This window comes from Cryptosporidium ubiquitum (assembly GCF_001865345.1).
Source record: "Cryptosporidium ubiquitum isolate 39726 chromosome Unknown contig_3, whole genome shotgun sequence".
NCBI lineage: Eukaryota > Apicomplexa > Conoidasida > Eucoccidiorida > Cryptosporidiidae > Cryptosporidium > Cryptosporidium ubiquitum.
In genome coordinates this window covers 177,936-204,328 of record NW_021639817.1, presented here as the reverse complement: position 1 = coordinate 204,328, position 26,393 = coordinate 177,936, and the positions used below count along the sequence as shown (strand labels likewise).

Sequence of the window (26,393 nt, the reverse complement as noted above, 5' to 3'; positions counted from 1 at the left end):
TTTTTCCTTATTTTCTTAGAGGGAGGTTGTTCTTATTTTTTTTTATAAATTTCATTAAGGATTGTACTTGAAAATGAACTTGACCAAAATATGATTGGTATTTCTTGTAAAGTAACATTGAATGCAATTTATTATATTTATATGAAAGTTATATAGGCCAATGATGTATTAATATAATATACTCAATGCACTAAATATTTTAGACTAAAATACATAGTTCTGTATTCAATATAAACAAACTAATTTGAAAAAAGTGTTTAGTTAACACAAATAATAGTTTTAAACTAATCAAAATATAACAAAATTCTTACGAAGTTCTCTTTGTTTAAATTTCACAAAGTTATATAATGATAGATAAATTTTGAAAAATGACATTATTAAGCTCTCAAGAAAAATGAGTGAAAAGTAAAAAAAGCTAAAGGATTTATTTAATTTTAGCTATGAAATATCAAGTTTTAGATTTACTGGATGCACTCAATTTTCACACATAAAGATCTCTTACCTACAGTTAATATTGAGAATTATTAATAATATTCACTTTTGACATTTGGCGCCAAAAGTCAAAAAAAATACAGTAATTTGAGGGTAAGGGGTATCAGGGCATAAAAAAAAAGTTAGAAACAATTAAGATAAATTTAGTAATAAAATAAAAACACAGAGCAGACTCTGTTCAGTTGGTGGAATTGGAGAACCTGAGACTTTAAACAGTAGATTTTTGAATCACAATCAGTCCCATCTCAGTAGAAGTAAACTAGCTTTTCAAGTTTGCACAGCATAGAGGGAAAAAACCAATTTGGATGTTTTCTTGATGGAATCAGAAACAGATTTTATCCAAAACGAGAATTTGCTCGAAAATGGAGAGAATATAAAAAACATCCCAGATTTTAAAATTTTTGAACTTGACAAAAAAGAGGAGACCTTAAAAAAAGCAGTAGCTGAAATTCAGATCTTGAGGGATCAGGCCAACCTTACTCAAAATAAATTATATAGAAACATTTGGAGTAAATTCCTTGGAAAATTTGGTGTTTGGTTAAGAAAGCATGATGACTCGGTATTTTTGGAGTGTTTTTTATCATTATCTAGTAAATTTAACACATTAACAGCAGGACTTTGGCTGCTTGAAGGATTTCTATCATTAAAGGATAGAGAACTCCATGAAGCATCGAAGAAGCAAATTTTGGAAATTTTAAGATCTATTTATTTAAAACATTCTAATAGTTTATATTCACTAAAAAGACGTGAGTATAACTTAATTGTAATGTTATTTTCAGAATTCTTTGAGTTACATAGCCCAAACACATGGAAAGAATGGGTGCTTGTGGAGCTCTTTGGAATGAATAGTTCACAAAAGCTAAATTTCCAGCAGAAATTGATCTTTGATATTGTTTTATATTACATAGAGAACATTCATTCTGATAAGACATTAACAAATGAGCTAATTATGGGAATCGTAAATAGTTTTTCCAGCATAGTTGCTTCTGATGTTGACTCCTATTATAAGTATAGCTTAGGATCAATGATTAAGACACTTCCAAACCATGATCAAGAACTTAAACCTTTTATAAGTGCTTTATTGAGACAGTTAAAAAGATATTCATCTATGCCATGGAACCAAATCAATCTATTAAAGGTTTTTATTCATCCAAATATTGTAGGGCATTTTCAAATGGAAGATGTACTAAAGGATATTATCTCCATATTATCGGAAACTATTTCAACCTCTATTGTTAGTATAATATCAAATAATAGCAAAGCTGATCAAAACCCTGAAGATATTCAAATTATACAAAATTCTCTCAATATATGTTTCCAGCTTATACCGAGCCATTTCAATCTTCAGGAGTGGCTTGAGGAGACAATAATAGCTATTTCATCAAGTAAAACTACTGATCAAAGCAAAGTTTCATTACTTTTAATAGTTGGATCAGTTCATGAAAGTCTTTCCAGACACAGATTAGAAGGTAACCCTGTTAATTATAATCTTGACAACAAAACTCAAGATCTATTATTGTCATTAATTGACATTAAGCTTCCAATGATATCTAGCCAGTCATCAGATCATTTCAAATCTTTAACTGTGCATATTTGTTCTTTATCATATGTATTATTAAATGGATCTAAAAACCATCCTTTTTCAGAAAAGTTCTTTGGAAAAGTTCAGTCTCTGATTAAAGATCCATCCATTAATGAAACTTGCAAACTTTTAATCATATCATCATTTACTAACTCTATTATATTACTTAAGGAGCTTGGAATTACCAAGGATACTGATTTATTTGATAAGTCTAAAGTAGAACAAATTATAATTTCCAATAGTAATATCTCTGGGATCTTTGGATCGACTTTAAATAAAACTATTAATACTAAGAGGCTTTCCATGATAGTTTTAGGTCAAATCATTTCAATAAAGGATATTTTAGGGGAAACTAACATTTTTAAGAGCTTGGGAATTGTTCCCAATATAAAGACATCTCCTGTATTATTCGTCAAGTTGGAAACCTTCTTAAATGGTAACTATGGTTTCTTTCCTTATAACATTAACAATTTTGAAGTTAACATTCTACTGGTTTTAATGGAAATATTGTTCAATGAAAATTCGAATTTAAACTTTAATATAGATTTTCAGAAAAGCCAAGAAGAATCTATGGACCTCAAATCTTATATTTTGACATTGTCAAATCCAAATAAGATTCAATCAGCCAATTACTTAATTAGCTTTTTGATCCAAATGAGTAGAGTGTTATCGTTTTTACCAGAGCAGGAGGATTTAAACTCAACCATTTTCCGGTATTCAGCAGTAAATATGGAAGCTTTTCAAGCCAGCCTAATGTTTCCAGGCTTAAAAAGACCTGTAATGAATAAACTGTGTAATTTTGACTGTCCAAACAAACAAAAGAATTTGTTTTCTTTGTCAAATCTATCAGGAATAAGCTCTTTTTTCAACGAAAAGAGTTTCTGTCAAAATTTGATTCTTGCATTTGGCACTATTTTAAGCTCAGTAAACTCTTTAATTAATAAGAACAAAGAAGAAGGGAAACTAGAAGATGTTATTTACAATGAGTTTATGTTGCGAAGAATTGATTTATTCAAGGTTTGGGTTTCTTTAGGGAATTTAGAAATATTTTCAAAAAGAGATCCTTCCATCATAGGATATCCATATTACTTGGTTTTTCTACTTTGTAGTTATCATCCTCTCTTGTATTCAAGATCTAATGTATTAATTATGGAATCTAAAGGTGTTTTGAATAAGAAAAATGCTTTATTACATCAAAATATTATTAAGAATTTGGTAAGAAATTGGGATAAATCCGAGGAGATCAAAGAAACAATGAATAAGAAATTGATTGAACTGTATAAAGATTTGACATATCTTCCAATAAATGATACATCGGGATTTAGAAGTGCCGGAATGAACCTGTTAAACATAATTACATTCACAAATGATTCGAAGTTAACTTTAAGTTTAATTGAAAAGCTCAAAGTTCAATTCAAGAATTCTCTGGAATTCCTAAATAGCTTACCAACTGAGTTTGGAGATTTCATAATTTCTGATCGAAACGAACTATTTGAGTTTGACATCAATGTTACAGGATCACAAGGCTCTGATCAAGGATTTATCCAGGATTTACAAAGTAATATCTCAACAAAATTAAAATCTTTCACAAGTAATGAGCAAAAATTTTGTGAGTTTTCTGAGATTTACAGCTTACTAACCAACTCTTCGTGTTGGATCGATAAAATACTTTCAAATTTGGAGAATAACTCCTTTATAAATGTTAGTAGTAAAGAGTCAAATGATTTTCCGCTCTCAAGAAATAAGGATTTAGTGTCTGATAATAACACAAAAAACCTAGGCTTGAACACAGTTCCCAGTACAATTAAAGCCAATACTTCTGCTTCAGCAAATACCACGACTACTTCTGCTTTTGCTTTGGCTAAACTCAGAAAGTCTCAAAATGACAATAAGTCAAAAACTGGGAAAACAACAAAAACTCCCGCCTTACATGCAAATAACACGAACGCAAGAATCCATGCAAGTTCCAATACCGGTAGTAATTTGTCCACATGCAATAGCAATTTGGGTGTAAATAATAGCAGTGGAGGGAATAATTTGACAAAGGGGGAAATATTGAAGCAGAAATTGTTAGAACAGAATAATTTAAGAAGAGATGTTGATAAGATCATTTCAAATATAAAGAATGAAGTGGAGGTGATAATAGGGGTATTGATGAATTGGATTTCGACAGCAGGAGAAGATAATGAGGCAATTAGTATAATGGATTTGGAATTATCAGAGGTTTTGTATTCTGTGTGTAGTAAAATGTTGGAGTTTAAACCACTTAGGCAATACGGGTTGGATGTTTTGGAAAGATTATTTAAAAGGCTGATATTGGAAAATAATAGGTTGGGGAGGAGTATGGTTGATTACTTATCAAAGCAAAGTGATGAGAGTAGAAATTTATGTTTACAGGAGATTTTGGACTCTATAAATTTCAAGAGGCCGAGTTCTGCACAGGTTTATTTAAAGAATTCAAGCTGTGCTTCAATATTGGTGTATATAATTTCCAGGGTATTGTATAGTAATTGTAAAGATAGAGGAACTAATTCAGACAAGCAGATACAAATAGTTAGCCAATTGATAGAATATTTATCTGGTTCAATGAAGCATAGTGGGCTAAAGATTTCAATGATTCAGTTGTCTAATATGTTGTATTTATATGTATTGGCTCTGGGTGATTTGGTTGATTTGGAGCAGTATTTGCATCCTTTAAGGATTGTGTTATCAGAACTGAGACCAGTAAATATTGTTGAGGTGGATTTGGTATCTTCATTATTAGTTTTTGCTAATCCACAAGTTAGATTGTTAGTTTTGGAATCATTAAAGAGAGCTTTGGAAGATTCAAAGATAGAAATAAGTTACTTTACTTTTATGAATTTAAGCATTGCCAGAGAAATTCAGGTATTTAATAGTATTCCAAATAATGGCTCTTTGTTAGAGGATTTATCATTAATTTCGAACATATCAGAAGGATTAATTGAAAGGTATTATGATTTAACAAAAGGCAAAGATGGATTAAATTTGAAAGACCAGAATAGAAGGCTGGTAGATGATTTGATTGAGATTCAAATGGTGCCAGTTATTTCAACTTTACAGCAAACAAATTTTTCAAAATCAATATTACGAGTTTCAACTGGAAATAGTTGCTCCGAGACTGTGGAAAAAGTTATAGAGAGTTCAAAGAAAGTATTTAATAATTTTGAAAAGAGGAAAATCTTTTCAAGCAAAGATTGGCCAAATACTTTGACGAGATCATTAATTTCAGGCATGGTACCGAGTACAATACGACATTTCGAATCAATAATGCCAAATTTGATTGATAATGATTTAGTAAAGATTGTATCAAGAATTCAGGCAAGACATGCTTTGAAGGGATTAGTTTTGATATTATCTGATCTTGTTGTAAAGTTGGATGGGCCTGATTCCTCCTTTATAGATATATCCATTCGTTTTATTCTTACTCAAGTGGTTGATTCTGTTGTTTTTGAGGATTACATTTCTGAAGAAGAAAGGTCATTATCAGAAGAAGCCAATGAAAATATGAAGAGTAAGGAAAAGAAGACAGTGAAAAATTTGGTAGGTAACTTTGGTAATAAACAAGACTCACCAGAGAAGATTAAGATACAAGGATATGATTTAAGCAGTAAAGAGGACTTACAAAAAGTTGTTATTGACTTTTTTGTATCTCTATCTTCTAGAGAAGATGTTCAGTATCTTTCATCTAATATATTGATTATATTAAGAGACTTATCATCTCAATATAAACCAAGAATTAATCCAAAAGAGTTTCATAATTGCTTGGCATTTGCTATTGGCAGTATAGCATCATGCTGCTCTCCTTCTGACCCAGTAGTTTACAAGGTTACATGTAAAATAATGAATGAGTTACTTAGTGGATCACTAGTAAGAAAGAATATTAAAAATGTTGTATTAGATTCGAATTCTAAATTACAACTTCCAGTACTTACTGATATCCCTCAAGAATATTCTAGAATTCTTCCAAGATTGTTTAAGATGCTTTACAGTAGCCAAGAAAATGAACAAGAATTGAGGATTTCCAGATTTGAAGATTTGGATAAGAATAAGTATTTAGAATATAATATAGATTCTGAAGACTCATTTAAAGGGGAAAGGTTATCAGTTTATGAGCTTTATAGTATTTCTATATGCAAAGCTTTATATTCTGAAAACCCTGGAGAACGAATTGGAGCAGCACATATATTTGGCTCATTAAGTAAAGGTATATCGGTAAGAAGATTACGAGATTTTGGTATTTTAGAAGCAATGGAAAGTGCATTGAAATTCCAAGATGGCCAGAAGAGTAGTGAAATGAATAGTTTGGAAGGATTGCTGCTTTGTATTGGATCAATAAGCTTATATTTAGAATACATTATTGAACCATATACAATACAATTCTTAAAATCTATAATGCATTTATTTTCAGGAAACGATCAAAGGATTCGTTTTTATTCTGAAAAGTCTGCAGAAATCATCATTAAGAACCTTTCAAGATATGGAGCAAGGCTAATTTTACCAATAATAACTGAAGGTATTGAAGAAAAACAATGGAGAATTAAATTAACAAGCCTTCAGTTACTGGGGATTATGGCATTAAATTCTCCACACCAATTATCTTCCTATTTACCAAAAGCAATACAGACAATTTACCAGACAACTTCAGATTCTCATCCAAAAGTATCAGATGCAGCAAGAGAGACTCTTTTTAAAATGGCTTCCTTGATAAAGAACCCAGAAGTGAACTTTATATCTCAGGATTTGATAACTTCTTTAATAGATCCAACAGAATTGAATTTTAAAAAAGCATTATTATCTTTAAAATCTGTAACTTTTGTTCATGCAATTGATATTACAACTTTATCTTTGATATTCCCAGTTTTACTTAAAACTATACAGGAAAGAGGAGGAACAGAATTAAAAAAGGATGCAATACAGATATTAACTTCCTTACTTTTATTATTGGCTGACAAAACTGATGTTGATCCTTTCTTACCTTTAATAGAGAATTCAATACACAATACATTAACTGATCCGATACCTGAAATAAGATTATTAACAGCAAAGTTATGCAAGGCACTAGTAAGTGTTACTGGTCAAGAAAAAGCGTCTTCTTTATTAAGTTGGCTATTCAAAACTTTATCAATGGAGGTTGGACAGACTTTAAAAAGTGGAGTATCTGCTTCTTTGGCTGAGGTATTATCCGCTTTTGGTATTGAAAAGTTTAGCAAAATTCTTCCTTTTATTATTTCTCAAATCCAGAAAAATGTGGATACTAATTTATCTCCATCTAATGAAGCTCAGGAACACCTTAAAAACCAGGAAAACCAAGATGATGCTTTGTCATCTGATTCAGCTGTGGAATCTGTTTCAACCTCAGTGGCAGCAGCAGCAAGCGTTAGGGAAGGTTATATAGGTTTGTTTGTATATCTACCTCAATCTTTTGGCGATGAATTGGGCCCATTAATGCCAAAAATTCTTCCAGTTCTACTCTCTAAATTAGGAGATGAATCTGATTCTGTGAGAGAAGTGGCTCTTAAGGCCTGTAAAGCCTTAGTAGTTCAATTCGGAGGTGATCATGCAGCTTATATTTTGCAACCACTAGAGGAAGGATTGGGTAACGACAGTTGGAGAGTCAGATTAAGCAGCTGTTCACTATTGGGTACTTTATTGAATAGACTAATTAAAGGCCAGTTAGACTCTACTGGACGTTCTTTAAGTACCAATTCATCAGCATTAGGCGATGCAGGATTTTCAATGCAAAGAAGATCTTATATATTAGCAGCAATATATATGGCTAGAAGTGATGAAAATACATCCGTTAAAAATAGTGCAACGAATTTATGGAAATCTTTGGTACAAAATACTCCACAAACACTAAAAGATATATTGACAATTCTAATAAGAAGGATAATTAATGCTTTATCCATATCTAGCACTGGAAATATACACTATATTGCAGTTCAAAGTTTGAAGGATTTACTTGATAAGTTTGGAAGTGCATTATACAATAAGTTATTACCAATATTCTATCAGAATTTGGGAGGTTCATTAAATGAAGATGGTACTATTTCTTTAAATTCAAATTCTGCAGAAGGAGTTCACAATACTGCAGAAAATGTATTGCCAAATAGATCAGTAAGGATTGGATCCTGTATTGGTGTTCTGGAGATTTTAAAGACAATAAAAAAAAGTGATTTAAAAGGCTTAATATCATCATTTTTACCCATTATTAAAAAAGGTTTGTGTGACCAAGATCTAACAGTAAGAACATATTCAGTTGAGTGTTTAGATATATTTGTAGCAGAAAATACAGAAATTCTGTTTTCAATTATCAATTGGTTAATGGATGAAATACTAACAAACGACAATTTAAGAGATAATAATAAGAAAGATCAAGATGAAGATGATCCAAAGATCTCAACTATAGAGTTGATTATTCAATTATCACATTCTGGAATAATTTCTAATATTCTTCCAAGAGTTATTTCTGACCCAATGACAATTAATAAGATTAGAATAATTAAATCCATGTCAAAGATACCATCTCAAAATAGATTAAGATCTTCATTATTTGAAATTATTCCAAAATTAATAGAAACTAGTATAGATTTTGATGGTAAATATGATGATTTGGTTAGAAATTCTTCAAAAGAAGCAATGATGAGTATTGTTCAATCATTAGAGGGTCAGAGTATGGAAACTTTTGCTACAATATTATTGGATATTATACGTGAAAACACTCCAAGCACTAATTTAAGTATTTCTGGAAGATACCAAATCGAAAATTTGAAGATTAAAGATTTTAATGAATTATTTAAAGAAAAGGAAACATCAATAAGAATTAAAGCAATAGACTTCTTAACTTTGTCATTATTCCCTTCAAGTCCAATATATGATACATCTTTTTCCATATTAATAAAGTATTTATTACCTTTGGCTATGTGTGATATATCAGAACAAGTAAGAATATCAACATCTAAAGCTTTTCATTTATTCTCAGTGTCAGTACCAAGAAAGTATATAATTCAAGTATGTAATGTAATGAAAGAATCTATAGGTGCATTAGTTCATGATCCAATAGACAATCAAAAACATTTTACTGAAAATAAGTTGATTGGTTATAGTTGGAAAATTTCGGATGGTAAAGTAGTTCATGAAAGTATGGATGAAATTTTGACTAGATCTAAAGATGATCAGTTATTAACATCTAGCAATAAACTTATTGATTCTATCTCAGCTATATACATTCAAGGAATATCACAGGGATCTCCTGATTCAAAAGAAGAATGTGCTATTGGCCTTCGTGAAGTAATTCAATTAACAAATAATGAATGCTTAAGACCAATAACAGTCAAACTGGTGGGACCATTAATTAGATCCATTTCAGATAGAACAACTTCATCTTTGGTAAGAGGAGCTTTGTTAAGTAATTTAGTCATATTTTTAGAGTCTTGTGGATTACAGTTACGTCCATTATTACCACAAATTCAAACAATTTTGGTAAAATTCTTATTGGATCCAAATGAGAATGTAAGAAAGCAATGTAGTCATGGAATTGGATTCTTATCCAAATTACTTGGAAATAGAGCTGAAGTACTTTTAAGTGATTTATGCTCATTAGCAAGCAAACAAAGCCAATCAGGAGAATCTATGAATGCTTTATTATCATCTATTAATCTTTCACTACTTACAAATGATAAATTAGAGGATAATCGAACAAAACCAGTAATTTCTGAAGTACTTAGAAATAAGTTAATAGGAATGGCTCTATTTTATATGGAAGAATCAAAAGATTTAGTAATTAAAGATATTTCTGGACAAATTCTTTCGTCTATTTTGATGAATTATTGTCAAGAGGAAGAAATTAAGGATATTCTCCTTCCTTTATTAATAGAAAATCAGAGTGGATCACAACTTAATCAAGACAAAAATATTCTCAATATTTTTAATAGTTGTTGTGAATTCAATGGTTGGAATAAGATATATTCTTCATTAAAAAATTTGGACAAAGATATTACTTTTAATTTATCTGAGGATGATTCTAATTGTGATAACAATGGTGATGATTATAGTAATAGTAATAATAATAATAATATTTATCCAAATGAAAACATAAAAGGAAACGAATTAAAAGAAAATGTTGATAGATATTTAAGTATAAAAAACAAGGAATACATTATTGGTGGAAGAAGGATTCCAAATGAAATTCTGAATAGTCAGAGTTGGTGGATTTATAAGAAGATTGTGGTAATATTGTACAAATCTTTAGTAAGTGATTATTACAAAGATCAAGGTACTTCTGGTTATTCTCAATTAAGAAAGTTATCTTTGAATTTATTGTTTAATTTGACCAAAATAGCAGTTTCAAATAACGATATTTTTTCTGCTTCAATAATACTTCAAATCCTTCCTCCAATGTTTGAAAAAAATGTATTAACTATGTTCCCAAATTTCTCAGATATTCACATGATTCTTGAGATTCAAAGGATTTGTGAAACAATTATGGTATCTGAAGCTTCCAGAGAATTATTCCAACAAGAAATTTATTCCAATTTGACTTGCTATTCCTTTGGTAATTATATTCAACAATCTGATATTGACTTCAAATATGAAACTTCTGGCCGTATTACATCTCAAGATATCCTTTTCTCAATTATATCACTTCCTTCTATACAATCACTAAGCTCAAAATTTCCTGCTATTAAACTCAAAGCTGAGCAATTCTTGATTTCATTAATTAAGTTAATTATTCATTTAAGAGATAACAAAAATCAAGATCAGAATAATGACAATTACATCTACGATGAAGAAAGTTCTCAGTTCGAATTAATTATTTCTGAAATTATTAATGTTATTGAAAAAATTTATCCATCTCATTTAAACCAACAAAAAGCTAATTTCATTAAAGAGTACTCTAAAAGAGTTTTATCCAAAGTTAACAATTAACTTAAAATAACAGATTTTTTTTTTCCTATAAAAATAACATATTCAAATCTTAGTATTTATATTCCTCTAACCTTAAACATCAAAAAACACATATTACCCTATTTAATCCTTTTTAAATACTCATTTTCTTTGAATCTTTTCTTCATATATATTTCTGGCGCGCAAATCACGCCCACACTCAATAACTTTAACACCGGTACTAAAACTTTTTTTTTCTATGATAATTATATTGTTTAACCCGCCTAAAATGAGACTAAGCTTACTAGTAGCAAAAAAAATTGCATGTAGTTGTTTCTCGTCTTTTTCCCGGTACCCGTTTGGATAATTCATTCAAAAAAAGAATTATTGAATAATAGAGAGAAAAAGAATGGATAATTTTTCAGTTGAGGAAATTGATTTTGTAGAGATTATTCCAATTGTGAAGAAATATGAGTGGGGGAAAAAGGAGGAAAATGCTTTGACTAAGGTTTTTTACAGAAATCTGCATGAAATTAAATTATTGGAGTTAAATCATTTCTCTTCAACTTTGAGTAGAGAAAACGGAAATACATCCAATTCTAGTGAATTTGGATCAAAGGAGATCACTGAAACAAAGAAAAAGGAGACTTTTTCAGTGGATAAAAAAATAGGATTATTAGAAGCTAATCAACAAGAAGATCATGAACAACCATACGCAGAGCTTTGGTACGGATCTCACATCTCAAGTCCAAGTAAAGTTTCTTTTAATGGTAATATTCTTGAGAATATGACTTTGGATGATATAATATCCTCCATATTTTCAAGAAAGAATTCATCTTTTGTTTCAGAGTATAATCAGAAAAACCAAAATCCTAATTCTCTTGATCTTACTATTAATCCTACCAGTGTTACTACTTATACTGGTAAAAGTACTCATCACAATAAAATTCCCTTTTTATTGAAGATTTTGTCCATTTCTAAACCACTTTCTTTGCAGGTCCATCCTGATAAGACTCTCGCCAAAGAACTTCACTCAAGTTTCCCTTCTATTTATTCTGATGACAACCACAAGCCTGAGATTGCTATAGCTCTTAGTGAATTTGAGACTTTATGTGGATTTAAAGATACTCTTGAGATTCTTTCCCTCCTTGAAGGTTTTCCAGAAATTCTCCCTATTTTTGGAATATCATTAGAATTCATCTTTGAAACTATTAATAGCTATAATGGAGACAAGTTACCTAGTACCGATCAAAATCAAGATCCTTTATTCACTATTAAAAAAGAATTATTTATAAATATGCTCAATTCTAAGCCTGAAACTATAAATGATGCTCTTAGCCGTCTCGTTGCTAGGCTTACAAAAAACAAAAGCCATTTGTCCTCTAATAGTAATACTAACACTACCACAGTGGCCTCTATAGAAAGCCTTATTCTAAGACTCCACTATCATTTTCCTTTAGATATTGGAATTATAAGCCCTCTTTTACTTAATTACTACAAACTTAATCCTGGAGACGCTATTTTTATTGGTGCTGGTACCATTCATTCATACATATCAGGAGAATGCCTTGAATGTATGGCTAACTCAGACAACGTTATTAGATGTGGACTCACTCCAAAACTTAAAGATATTCCCAATTTGATTAAAGCTGTTAACTTTCAGTCCAACAACTCCAAGTTAATTCTTAACCATATTGCCTTTTCTTCACTTCCTATACTTGGAGGAAGAGATCTTCCGTTCATAATTGACTACTTTGTGGATTCTATAAAGGAGTACCATGTTCAAATCCTTTCTTTAGACTTCCAAAGCTCAAATTCTATAGCATTTTCAACCCCAACCACATCTCCTTACTCCCTCCTATTGTGTTTAAGTGGAAATTGTACAATATCTTTTGGTAAAGAAAGAACAAATAATCATTCACTTTCAAAAGTTTTTCAAGGGAAAGCAATTTTTGTCAATTTTAACACTGAAATTTACTTCCACCCACTTTCCTATGATGAAAAGTCTTCAGAGTCAAAGGATGATGTCAAATTTGCTCTAGTAACTCTTCCTCCACCATTAAGCTCATTATAGTCACCAACAATAATTAATGCTTATGCTTCTACGACAAATATCTAAATTCTCCCTCCTGTTGTTAATAGTACAATAATACTTAAAACCCATATGGTATGTGTAGATTGTTGTTTCCAGTAGTAATCCCATTATTCTCCTGTTGTTGAAAGTTACTATAATCATTGTACTGCATTCTGTCGTTATAGCTATTATACTCCTCATTTATTGGTGTTTTATTAAAACTGGCTCTATCTCCATTTCCAGTTCCTCCATTCCATGAGCCAAAGTCCAACAAATCTCCAATTGATTCGTTTATAATCTTCTTCCTTCTCTCAATATCCTCCAAATGTGGTCCAGTTACAAAGTTTTTAGACTCAAATGGATTCAATGAAGGTCTTTCATCACCCTTATTGTTGGTAATATTCTTCTGATCTTTAAATTGTGTCTGGGAGATTTCCTCAGTCTCTTCCTTTACACTTTCTGCTGCTACAAAAGTACTCCAATCTGACAATTGCAAATCGTCCAGTTCTTGCTCCTCCTCATCTCCACCCTTTCCCTCATTCTCCACAATAAACATATTTCCTTCTCCTACACCATCCTTAGCCAATTTTTGAGCTGCATTTAATATTGACTCATCAGGAATCCCTATTGCTCCATAATTCGCTCCTGATACTCCAGATAATGCTCCTGTTCTTGCTACTTCCCTTGTAACCTCAATCCTCCTTATTCCTCCTCCTATTGGGGTCCTTTTTACTCCAGATCCTCTGTAAGTACCTACTGAGTAAGATGGTGGACCGGGAAGCTTCAAAGAAGTATCTGAAAAGCTTGTAGTTTCTCTGCAGGAAATTCCAGCATTTTTAACCACATCTAAGCCATCCCTTATATTAAATCCACATTGTGAAGGTGAATAATCCTTATCCTTTGTACCATCACGGCCAGAGTAATTCATACAATAAGGATCATATAATTCTTCCATTTTGCTTCCATATACACTTGTTGTAACTGAAGATAATGATGAAATTGATGAATTATTGAATCTTGCACTGTTAGAACTAATATTACTAATCAAACCTCCTCCTCCTCCTCCTCCTCCTACTCTTCCCCCTGTTCCAATAATCCCAGTCTTTCCATTAATTCCAATATATTTACCGCGATTATCCTTTGCTTTCTTTCTCTCAGTCTTCAAAAGTACTGGATCATTCATTAAATTCAATATATATTTTGACTTTTCCCTTATACCTACCCCTTTATCTTTACCTTCTTCTGTATAACAAAAGTCCTGTAAATGACGTACTTTATACATGTACTCTTTAAAATCATCAACAAAACGATCTATACCATTCTTCAGTAAGTACTCCACTAAAACCAAAGTCTTAAAGATTTTTCTCCACTTTGTAGGCTTTTCACTTAAACATTCTCCTATGCATTTTTGTACTACCACATAGTCGTGATAATCTGTCATACTACGTGCTATTTCATTCATAATTGTCGAGGAGCATCCCCAATTTGTATTAGATGTTGCCTCTTTCAACCATTTCTCCAATTGTGTTAAAGGATGAACTATTTGAGATGCAGTTTTTTTCACCTTCTTGGTCATTGACATTAATAAGCGTCCCACATCATTTAACTCCATCTTGCTGTTGTATCTTTGATCTATACTATTCAAGTACCTTTTACCACATATATGTATATATATTATATATATAATATATATAATAAACACATATATACCTATCTGTATATATAATATGTATACATATATATATTTATATATTATATAATTTTCCTCTACTTTTTACTGCTTACTTCTTCCATTCCAAAGAGTTATCACTAATTAGTGGTTAACTGTTCTTACATCCATTTACCACAAAAACAAAACTCTCCTTTATATTTCACTCTTTAAATCAATCTTTTAATAATGTCCAATCTTGAAATTAATTACTCTACTTCTTATTTATTTTGTTAATTATATATTGCTTTTTAACTTAATTATTAACTATTTAATTTATACATATAATAATTATTATATATTATTTAATTAGTATATATATATATATATATATATATATATATATGTATATATATTAATTATATAAATAATATATATGTAATTAATATATTTTATATTATTTATATGGGGTTGGCGCCAAAACTTATTATTTTTTCAAGTATTTTTTGCATTTTTAGATTTTCAACCAAATTGAATTGTGTTGACAAACTAATTAAAAGCAAAAATGATTATAGCCATAGTTAACTAGCTAAACAGATCTGTTCCGAGAAATGATCTGTATTAGTCTTTCAAAGTATGAAACACACTCTTTCATGGTTTTTAACTCTTCTATAGTAGAGTATAAAAGCTTAATGTTAATTCTGATCTCCTGTTTAGTTTGACTTGGAAACTTGTTAAAGTCTTCTTCTTTTAATTCTTTGGGAAGCTTTTGATTAAGTTGATGAATTAATAAATTTTTTACATCTTCCAACTGGGTATATCTTTTCCCACAGTTACTATGCATAATATTTGCTAGAATCTCCTCCTTTTTTTCCATTGGAATGCTAGCTAAAGTATTAATATTAGAGCTTGTAAACGTTTTAAGTTTTTCTTTTTTTTCTGGATAATTTCTGAAAATAATCTCTCTTAAACACACATAAACTGATCCATTTATTCCTCCAACTGAAGAAGATTTTAAAAATTGGACAGTTCCGAATCCTAAACCCACTCCATTATAAAATATATATTCATTACAATCAATATATTTGAGTTTGGACTCATGTTTATTCTTAATAATTGGAATTTTCTTAGTTTTTGAAATATAATGAACAAATTGGTTTTCCATATTTACCCTAATTTTTGAATTATTAGTTTCAGATAAATCCAACAACCAGGTTGGTAGATAATCCCTATAGGCCTGGGAATCCATACTATTTAGAATATTACTTGTACCAAATAGTATTTTAAATCCATTAATATCTTTCTTGTCTTTTCTTATAAACCATACTGTTGAGTACTCATTATTATCCAAAAGTTTCCCATACTGAACAACCGATTTAATATTATTTAAATGACCATAGAATGAGTGTATCATAGTATAATCCTTTTTAAGATGATTAGAATGGTTATGATTACATCTATGAGTGAGATTTTGTGAGAATTTCCAGTCAAAAGATAACTCATTTGGATGATGTAATATTGTTTGACCTTTTTCACAATCACTAAATTTTTGACTATTATGAGGAATGATGTTAAAGTATGGAACAAAAGCTATATTTCCATCCTTATCCTGTAGAGAATGGGATAAAACTAAAGAAATAATCCAATTAATCTCTTCTTCTGTAATATTTTCAAAGTAATACCTACTTTGATTAGATTTATTATATTTTCTTCTTTTCTCAAATTCATCAATCTTATTATATATACTATTTGTTAAATTTTGAAATGATTCAAATAAACCTGGAAATAAATGATTCACAACCATAATCTGATTTTTTGTAAAGAATGGAATGTTATCCAACAAATTCTTTTCAACAATTTTCCTCTTATATTGCCACAAAAAGAATGATATAAAAGTATCCCCAGTTCCCTTATAATATTCTAACAATAGTTTAAAGACTAACATTTCATACTTTGTACATATCCAGTTATTTTTTAACTGACAAAAATCACGAATCTCTTCATTACCATATCCAGAAGATACAATTACTTTTCTGCTAACTCTAAATATATTACCAAGATGAGTTTGATTTTTAATAGAATTCATGAAATAATTATTATTTGATGAAATATAGAGTTCATATTGCTTCTCAAATCCCAATAAATCAAAAATTCTTTTATTTTCCAACTTGTTAATTAATTCAGAATTTTTTTTCTTTTCAAATTCTCCAAAATACTTTTGAAATGATAATGGTTCATCTTTCTCTCTATAATACATTCCTAAGATTCCTTCCTGAAAACTAAAATTCTTGTAACATAATAGTTCCAATATACTCAAATTTTCCCCATCTAAATAATTCTCTAAGAGATTTTGATCCAATATTATTTCCACTAACTTTGTTAAATGAAATTGGTTATTTATTTGATTAGACGTTTCTTGCTGTTGGTTATAATTCCTGGAATAATTCTTTACTTGTTTCTTACCTTGAATCCCACTTTTATAGTTAGAACTGTTCTTGGAATTCTCAATTAACTCTTTTCTCCAAGGAGTTTCATAATTCTCATTGGGATTATTAATAGAATGATGCTGTTCTACAGACAATGTAGCATGATCCAAGTTAAAAGAAGAACTGTTTTGGAATCCCAGTTTAGAATAATCTCTTTGGTTTTTTGATAACACAGATATTTGCTGATTTTTCCTTTTTTCAGCTTTTTTCTTTTCTTTGACAGAACCTAACTTGTTTCGACTCAAATAATTAAAAGCTTCTTTTACAGACTCCTTAGACTCCTTACTAAAGTAATAAATATCTTCCACAGATGGTATGGTTACTGAAGTTATAAGTTCTGAAATCTCCACAAGCTTAGAATACTTGTTCTCAATTAATGTATTTAAAGATAAAATACTTAATAAAATAAATAAAATAAATACAAAATATGTAAATCCACGAAAAAATAATTTTATTAACTTCCCACACCCATCTGATATGGCTGCATACTTCTTTAATTCGCATGTTTGCATAACTTTTGACACGTCATTTTGCATGCATGCATCCCGCGCATGTAAGTATTTAATTACTCTCCCAACACCGGTATGTTCATTTTTCACAGCATTATTCTCATAATTTGACTTGGGTGCAGGTTTCTCAATGCTTTTTGTTCTAGAACTTAAAATAATTGGAGTTCTTATTTCACTACTTTCCATCCTTTTCCCAATGCTATGTCTTCTAGGGGTCTCATAGTCCTTCACATCTGATTTCCTTTTTACTTTACCTATCATGTTAACCTTGCTGTTCTATTACATTACTTTTATCTCGATTTGTCTTGGTGATTATTATTATTTCCTTTTATTTTTTTAAAATCTCGACTTTCTTTCCTCTTGGTTAATTATTTTTACTTTTTTTTTTGACCACTTTGCCCGCCATTTAATTTTCATTGTTTTCCCCCACGAAATAATAATTTACATGCATTCAATGTCTCTTTTAGCCCTTCCACTTTTTCTAATTATTATTTACAAATTAAATTTTTTTTTTATTATTTAGTTAGGAAAATAAGAAAATGAGTCGAATATGTATTCGTGTATTTAGCTGATGAAATGGGGGAAAACTTTATATATTTCTAAGATCGTTTTTTTTTTTACCGAACCAGTCTTGTTCTATATTGACTAGAAAAAAAAAACTCACAAGATATTATAGTAAAAAAGAAAATTAGTATTGGCACAATTTATTCGAAAAGGGAGAACAATAAGCCAGAGAAACACTTCTTTTTCAAATACTAAAAAAAATGAAACAAATTTTCAACTAAATTGATTCATTTCCAAAATCAATAAGCATCTTCTTTTCTCTTATCAATATTCTTCAAAGCAATAAACTTTACACTTCTGGCAACCTTATTAATTATAAATTATTTTTTATTCACAAAAAGCTAAAAAAACTAATAACAAGAAAAATACCAAAATAATTTCTCGGCTTTCATTAATTCATTTTTATTATCAAAAACTGAAAATTTTTCACCTGTTTAATTTCTTTATGCACCTGTAGACAAAATTTTGGCGCCAAAAGCGCCACCCGAGTGTATGTGTAACTTTTCTTGGGCTCTCTTTATAATGTATTTTTATTATATAGTAAATAAAAAATGTCAACCAGGTGGCGGGCTTTTGAGGAAAGCTTGGAAAAAAAATACGGGTATATTCTTGAAGGGTTTGAAAAGTTCATTGAATTGTAATAAATTGAATAAAATTGGCACAAAAGAAAAGAGTAAAGTCCCTTAGGATTTGACAAATCTCGCATAGGATTATACCTCTTGCACCAACCTAGACTTCAAGATTCAGTTTGAGTACTCATAATAACATGAAATACTGAGACATTCATTAATGAAATTGATTTAACTGTCAACTCTTGATCATAATAAGATCACAGAAGCTGTAGGTTTTATTTTATAATAAAAATTGAACATAATTATGGAACTTGATGATGTTAATAACAGTAATGTCAAATTTGACTCAAATAAACCTATATATAGGTTAGATTATAAAAAAAGTAGTGATGACAGTGCGAATATAAATGATGGTAATAATTTACTTCTAACTTCTTATGAGGTTGGAGGGATAGTCCCAACAAATATTAGATTAATTTTTAATAATAAACCATATATTTATTCAGAGAATTATGTAGAAGATACAAACGAATCACATAATAACCAAAATTCTTTGTATAGTACAAAAATCCATTCAGCAGAGTCAACAATTCCACAAGATTTTAACTTGAATGAAGGATGTTTTTTGAGCCAAGTACAAATTCCTATTTTAAATAATGATGAACGTTTTTCTGCTTATTATATGATTCAAATTATTTGTTCTGATGAATTTCTTTATAATAGTGAATATCTCAATAACAATGCAAGAATTAATACCCAAGAAAATATTAAACTACTTAATAATGAATCTCAAACATTTGGAAATAATAGATGTTGTCCAAAAAAAGTAACATTTTCAAAATCTCTTCCATGGGTAATATTTCAAAATGATAAACAATTTTCAATTGGTAAATCTTCAATTAGAAAAACAAGAGCATCAATAGCTTTATCTGAACAATATTATCATATTCCAGTTCCTAAATTGTTTTTTAGACAACCAATATCACAAATGGCAAAATCTACTAGAAGAATTCTTAGAAAACCATGTGAAATAGAGCTTCTTGTTAATGTTGAGCCAATTAATCCATATTTTATTGAACAATATCTGATAAAATCTAGAAAAATATACTCTGCCAATCCAAAACTTGTTACTGACCTTTTATTGAGTGATATTAACAATTCTTTAATTGATAAATGTGTTGAAACCATTATTCAAGTAAAAATGAATAGAATAATAGATATAATAAATTTCCGAGAAAAACTCAGATTAAATCTTAAATACATCCATAATGCGACAAAATCCAGGTATTTGGTAAATTTACTTGCAAAGTTAAATTTTGATCCTGAAAAACAGAGTCATAATGACTTATTAAATACACTCTGGAGATGCTATTTTTCCAAAGAAACCAATATTAAATGGGAGCTTTTGGGCTTTCAAAGATGTGATCAACCATATAGTGATTTTAGGGGAGTTGGTATACTTGCACTTGTATGTCTATTATATTTTAGCTTAGCACATCCATTTGAATCCAAATTAATTCATCGAGAATCAAGTAATTCAAAGTATTGGTATTCTTTTGCGGTTACAGGGATTAACATTACATCTTGGCTTAGAGATTGGCTGAATCAAAGAGACCATCGAATTATTCAATTCTTCTATAAAACCGAAAATGATGTAAATATGCTCGTTATATTTTGTGAACTCTTTTCATTTATTTTTCTTAAATTCCATTCGTTTTGGATGGAGAGAAAACCAAAGAACATTCTCGAGTTCCCTATTATTGCTCAAATATTTAAGCAAAAAATTCAATTTCCTTTGTCTGACAAAATATAACCACGAAGACAATAAGAAATTATGAATTGATGAGATGCTACCAATCCGGAATTCATGTATTTGTAATATTTTTACTTAATTATTCATTTTCTAATTTATTATTATTAACATGAAGATTAGCTTATTTTTTATAAATTATAAAGTTTGTTTATTTTTTAATGACTGTTTTTTAAGACTTCTGATCAAATAAGCTTTATAAGTTATATTCATTTTAATATGGAAACTTAGGGCTTATTATTACTCTGTATTTTGCTTTAATTCTTTAAATAGACCCAACAATTGTTTATATTCTTGAAATAATTTGGGTATATCAGCAATTCTTAACTCATCAGACGAAGTATAATTTTGAAAATTAAACTTCAGAGATGAAATTTGATTTGTAATTTCTTCAAACTTATTTTGTTTTTCTTGATAATTCACTCTAGAATCAGAATAAGGTGATAATAAATGCATTAGATTATTTCCAAATAATTTCTTCTCTGATAATTTAAATTGCTCCTCAAATTGAGTAGTTTCTATATTAAGTTGTATCTGTCTACCATCTAACTTTTCCAAAAATGTAACTGCTGAAAAAAAATGAGTGAAAAAATATAAATCTTCAGATACCAGTAAAATAGAATTTCTGAATAGTGAAATAAATTCTATGTGAGTTTTAATTTTTGTTGGATTACTTTGAATTATGCAGAATATTAATAATGGAAGTAAATCATCTGCAGCTGGAGGAGACGGAATTCCTCCCTCTCGTGAATTTGGATCTTTTTCAAAACTCTTTTTATTAATATTATTCATATATGATAAAAGTATCTTGCATATATTTACTATTAATACCACCTTATCTTTTGGGGACTTTACCCTAATAAACTTATACAACTCGTTCTTGCAAATATCCAGCCATAAACTATCTGATTGAAGAGTCTCAACGTATTGTTTTGAAATATCAAAGTGGTCAAGCTTCACAAAAGTTTTTAAAACTTTCAACTTCCTAAACAAATAATGGTCTACATCATCATTCTCAAATGAAACTGCATCAAATAAAACATTGTATAGTTTTGTCGTTACCAATTTTTCAAGACCTTCTATAATAAATATTCTCTCCTCTTCTTCCTTACCTACTTTCTCAAAAATTTTGGTTTCTTTAAGTAGATTCCCACAAAAATCTACAAATGAATGTAGCATATTTGCAAGAGCCTTAGTGCCTATATCTTCATTCCCATTGATGATTTTCTCTAGATCAAATTTTTCTCTGCTTTCACCGTAAATTAAATCTAGTAGTCCTTCATCCAGTCGTGGATATTGTTGTACAAACTTTGCAATTAAAAAGACTATTTCACTGCACGTTTTATCCTTTAACAATATCAAAAATCTATTGTAAGGTGCAATACTCCTTGTCTGCTGGCTCTCCACACTATCTGAACTACCTCTTTCACTTCCTGCCTTGATTTCCAAGCCTTCGCATGTTCTAGAATTAACTAAATCCCCAGAAGTTCCAATTTCAACCCCCAACTCTGGGCTTTCATGATTGCACTCTATTCCATCCAAATCTGTTCTGCAGAAATCGTTTGGAGACCCTGCCATGGAATCACTGTACTCCATTGATTTCATTTCTTTTTTCTTTACATCATTCATCAATATACTAATTCTATATTATATTTGTGGGTTCGCACTTTTTAGCGGGAAATTGTATGTAATATTTGATAGTAAAACGAAATTTAGTTACTTAAGACTGAAAATTGAATAAGAATTTAAGAAGCAAATAGAGGCCAAGAATGATTTTTTGTTTAGATCCCAACTGTCTTTTTATTCTTTCCCAATTCCTTTTCTTTTTTCATTATAATTATTTCCATCAACAAAATTTTTTTCTTATCTTCATTTACTTTTTTTGATTTACGAAATTTGCTCGTTCTTTTCTTTTTTAAATTCACAAACTGAAGATAGAGTAACTTAAGTACAATTAATACTGCTCCTCTGAAAGATGACAAACCTCTCCATTTATTAAGTTTTGTACTAAAACTAATATGTTGAGTAAAATAAATTAATCCCCGTAATTCTAAATCAGATAATTTTTTCAAAAGTTCAAATTTCGTTTACTTGCATTTTAATAGTAGAAATTTCTCTTCTCTCTACACTGTCATGCAATTTATTACGTCATTATTATTTGTTGCATGCAAGCAAAATCTATGTGGACAACGGTATACAGATTTACAAAATTTTTTAAAAAATTGCATGTACACAGATTTTAATAAATGAGAAAATATTTTAATCATTAATATAAAAATACTGCAAACCAAAAATAAATGGTTATAAAATGAGAATTAAAGATTCATTAAGTTTCTTAACAATATTTACTATCAAGAGTTATTTTACAAGAAACAGATATCCACTCAAAAAGTTTAAGGATTAAATTAAAAATAATTTCCTCAATTTTCTCAGTAATTTATTGCATGCACAGAATTTATTAATCTCAGCAGGACCCAAATAATCTTGCTAGATTAATATCCCGCTCAATCAAAAAATAATGCCAGTAAAATTTAAATGTGATTAAATTCGCATTAATAATGGATCTAAATCCTAGTCTTGCAAATGAGGATTTCTATGAGAAATATCCAACTTACAGTTCATTAGTGAGTTCCATAGAGATTCCAAAAGGTCTGAAAGCGTTTGAAGTAGTTTGCCCCAAGAGAAAGTTCACAAGAGAAGGGGAAGCCACTAAAAATAATTATGAATTAAGTGAAAGCATTTTATCAACAGTAACTACATTGGGAGAAAATGACTTATACTCTGATTTTAACTGTTTGATATGTTTTAGTATTCTTCAGCGAACAATGGTTGTCAAGGACTGTTTGCATAGATTTTGTGGAGAGTGCATTGAAAAATGTGTTAGAATTGGATTAAGAGAATGCCCTCAATGCAGGTTACACATTGCATCCAGAAGATCTCTAAGGAACGACTCTATTATGGACACACTAACTTTCAGGTTGTTTCCTGAGGCTAATGAATTTGAAAAAAAACACCAAGAAATACTTATTTCAAATAATATTAAGCAATTTAAAAATATATTGGATTATCAGAAAGAACCTGTTGATTCAAAATCCGAAGATCAAGAGCCAATCACCGATTCAGATTCTAAAGATTTTGAAATTATTGGTGTTTTGCTTAAACCAATAGAAGGGAATGCTGAACAATTTAGGCTTAAAAGTAATATATTAACATTTAATTTGAGACTTCCAATACATGTAAAGGTAAACTACCTGAAGTTGTTTTTACTTGGAAAACTAAGAAAAGAAAGGCCTAACTCAAAACTGGAAGTCCAGTTTCAAAGTGTTGAGAATTACAAGAATCCAGAAGAAATTCTTAATTTATTTGAGAAAGATACGAGTATAGGAGAATTGGCAAAAAAAGACCAAGGTAAGCAGGAATACAAAGATATAATAAGCATTTTGTTTAAGATTATACGTACTGATTGAATTAAAAAACTAATTAGAGTTTAAATGAAAGAAAAATTAACAATAATAACAGTAACATTAATAAATTAATAACCAAAAATATAAATTGCAGGTAGATTTGGTCCTCCAACAAATATTAAATTCCCAGATGAATTTATTGAAACTAATCCGACTCCAGTTGATGAGATTGGTTTCATTAAAGAGTTCTTCTCTAAGAATTTTGATTTAATATCAAGTGATGAAAGTTCAAGTAAAGTTACTGATCCATCATTAATTCCTACAAGAATTGTTTTGGATTTGTTATCAACACAGATGGAAACAATCTCCTTTGGTTCTGACTCTTTGTTCGTGATTTTTTGACAGGATAACAAATTACAAAGCTTATCAAATAAGTAAATATTATATGGTGTTGCTACAATATGGAATACTTCTCCATCCATTATGTTGCTCTCAATAAAGTTAATCTGAGACGAAGTTTGAGTATTTTGGCCATCTTCTTTAAGCCCCAAATGATCATTATCTATAGAAATCTTTGCAGTACATTGTAGATTTATATCATCATCGTCTCTGGAAATTTTTAAAACTGGAATTGTTGAAACCCCTTCCAACATACAAGTTACAAAAGGACTTTCTTGGCTTACTTGATTAATAGAGAGAATTGGTCCTTCTTGGCTGAAAGACTTTACCATGTTATTTCTTATGTCCAATACCGTTATTTGCCTATCAAGGCACCCAGAAAGCAAGAATGAGTCATTGCTACACCAGCAAAGTCCAAAAATTGCTGAATTATGTTGATGTTCATTAATGATTTGAGTTTTGTAGCATCCTAATGATTCTTCAAAACTTATTCTTAAAACCATAACATTTCCTGTAGCATCCCCAATTGCCAAATACTCACTGGATCCACTCAATTTAAGAGAAACTATTGGAGATTCTTGATCATGGCTACTTCTAATCGTTGTAAGCTCCTTTCCACTATAAGAAAATAATGTCACTCTTCCATTTTCATACCCAATTACTATGTAATCATTGCTCATTGTTACCACTGTTCCAGCTATCATATTTCCTCCCTCAGAAACTGGAAGCATTATTGAACTCTCTAGATCTCTCTTTTGGCTATTTGGATCGATTTCCCAAAGTTCTGGGCACCCTTCTTCCCAAGTTATCACTAGCTTATTTGGAAATTCTTGTCTTTTACTGAACTGTACTTCTCTTATTCCATTTGAACAATCTCCTTTCCTGAAAAGTTTGAAATGTGGAATATCTGACAAAAACTTATCAGATAACGGCAAAGTTACTGATCCAGCCGTCTGTCTATCTACTGTGTTAAGACAATCTCCATTAATATTTGTGTTAATATCAGTAATATTAACTTTGTCAGAACCAATATTCTTTTCCTCCATTGCCACTTCAGAGGAATCATCTACCATAGTTATAGAGCTTTTCTCACTTTTAATTTGTTTTGATTCTATATCATTTGGATCTTCTCCTTTTATACTTACTGGTAAATTTTGGTTGTCTTTAGCTTCTCCATCCGTTCTGGCCTTCACTGCTGAACCGTATTTTGATGCTACTGTTGAGCCGGTTTTAATTAGATTGTCTTGAAAAGATTCTGGTACATCTTTATTTGGCATTAAGGTTTCATCTAATGTATGCTGTACTTCAAGCGTGTTAGTCTGGACTACTGAATCTAAAGCCAAATTTGAACTAATAGATCTAGACTTTCTGCTTTTCTTAGTTGGAGGCTGTACTGTTGTGTCCACTAAGTCCTCTACAGCAGTAGTATTCTTGTCTGCAATAGAAGAAGAGGCGTCAACTCCCATATTCTCTTCCACTCCTCCGGTAGATTCCAAGTTTGAACAAGAAGGTTGAGCTTCTGTAATTTCCGTATTTGATCCGATCTGTTCCAAAGGTCTGCACCAACATTCATGTCTCTTAAATATTGAAAAAGGTTCTTCACATCTAATCTCTTCTCCTGTCTCATCTGAAGTGTGGTATTCTAAATAGATGTAGAGCAGAGCCTTTTGAAGAAATCCCACTAGAGCATTTGGAGGTACTCTCTCCATCTGGGTTGTGAAGAATGGATTTTTTGGTACATTTGCTTCTGAATTAAAGCTAAATGCCGTATGTACAAACCCATTCTCAATCAAATAACGATAAACCAGCAAGTTAATCTCATCGGAAGTTAAATGAATCTTCATTGAAATCTATATTCTTAAATCTAGCTTGAAGGTTTCTTAATTTTCATATCCAAATTATTGAATCTGTTTTTATATTCTTGTATTTATTCGTTTGGGTCTGGA

At 30.0% G+C, this 26,393-nt stretch overlaps 8 protein-coding genes across 8 annotated transcripts; 4 read left to right on the top strand and 4 right to left on the bottom strand.

Annotated features, from left to right (window-relative positions):
• Positions 1-808: 808 nt before the first annotated feature.
• cubi_03421 (uncharacterized protein) lies at positions 809-11,023 on the top strand (the record flags this gene model as incomplete). The annotated part of the gene is made up of 1 exon (XM_029020434.1): positions 809-11,023. The coding sequence occupies one exon, from the start codon at positions 809-811 to the stop codon at positions 11,021-11,023; it is 10,215 nt and encodes a 3,404-aa protein (XP_028874878.1).
• Positions 11,024-11,390: 367 nt separating this feature from the next.
• cubi_03420 (mannose-6-phosphate isomerase) lies at positions 11,391-13,055 on the top strand (the record flags this gene model as incomplete). Its single annotated transcript, XM_029020433.1, has 1 exon — positions 11,391-13,055. The coding sequence occupies one exon, from the start codon at positions 11,391-11,393 to the stop codon at positions 13,053-13,055; it is 1,665 nt and encodes a 554-aa protein (XP_028874877.1).
• Positions 13,056-13,134: 79 nt separating this feature from the next.
• On the bottom strand, positions 13,135-14,667 carry cubi_03419 (epsin like ENTH VHS domain-containing protein; the record flags this gene model as incomplete). The annotated part of the gene is made up of 1 exon (XM_029020432.1): positions 13,135-14,667. One exon carries the CDS (start codon positions 14,665-14,667, stop codon positions 13,135-13,137), a length of 1,533 nt encoding a protein of 510 aa, XP_028874876.1.
• A 625-nt stretch (positions 14,668-15,292) lies between these two features.
• cubi_03418 (uncharacterized protein) lies at positions 15,293-17,959 on the bottom strand (the record flags this gene model as incomplete). The annotated part of the gene is made up of 1 exon (XM_029020431.1): positions 15,293-17,959. The coding sequence occupies one exon, from the start codon at positions 17,957-17,959 to the stop codon at positions 15,293-15,295; it is 2,667 nt and encodes an 888-aa protein (XP_028874875.1).
• Positions 17,960-19,138: 1,179 nt separating this feature from the next.
• On the top strand, positions 19,139-20,647 carry cubi_03417 (uncharacterized protein; the record flags this gene model as incomplete). The annotated part of the gene is made up of 1 exon (XM_029020430.1): positions 19,139-20,647. The coding sequence occupies one exon, from the start codon at positions 19,139-19,141 to the stop codon at positions 20,645-20,647; it is 1,509 nt and encodes a 502-aa protein (XP_028874874.1).
• Positions 20,648-20,884: 237 nt separating this feature from the next.
• cubi_03416 (Rab GTPase binding protein) lies at positions 20,885-22,273 on the bottom strand (the record flags this gene model as incomplete). Its single annotated transcript, XM_029020429.1, has 1 exon — positions 20,885-22,273. One exon carries the CDS (start codon positions 22,271-22,273, stop codon positions 20,885-20,887), a length of 1,389 nt encoding a protein of 462 aa, XP_028874873.1.
• A 929-nt stretch (positions 22,274-23,202) lies between these two features.
• On the top strand, positions 23,203-24,111 carry cubi_03415 (RING finger containing protein; the record flags this gene model as incomplete). Its single annotated transcript, XM_029020428.1, has 1 exon — positions 23,203-24,111. The coding sequence occupies one exon, from the start codon at positions 23,203-23,205 to the stop codon at positions 24,109-24,111; it is 909 nt and encodes a 302-aa protein (XP_028874872.1).
• Positions 24,112-24,176: 65 nt separating this feature from the next.
• cubi_03414 (WD40 repeat-containing protein) lies at positions 24,177-26,291 on the bottom strand (the record flags this gene model as incomplete). Its single annotated transcript, XM_029020427.1, has 1 exon — positions 24,177-26,291. The coding sequence occupies one exon, from the start codon at positions 26,289-26,291 to the stop codon at positions 24,177-24,179; it is 2,115 nt and encodes a 704-aa protein (XP_028874871.1).
• Between the last annotated feature and the right edge of the window lie 102 nt (positions 26,292-26,393).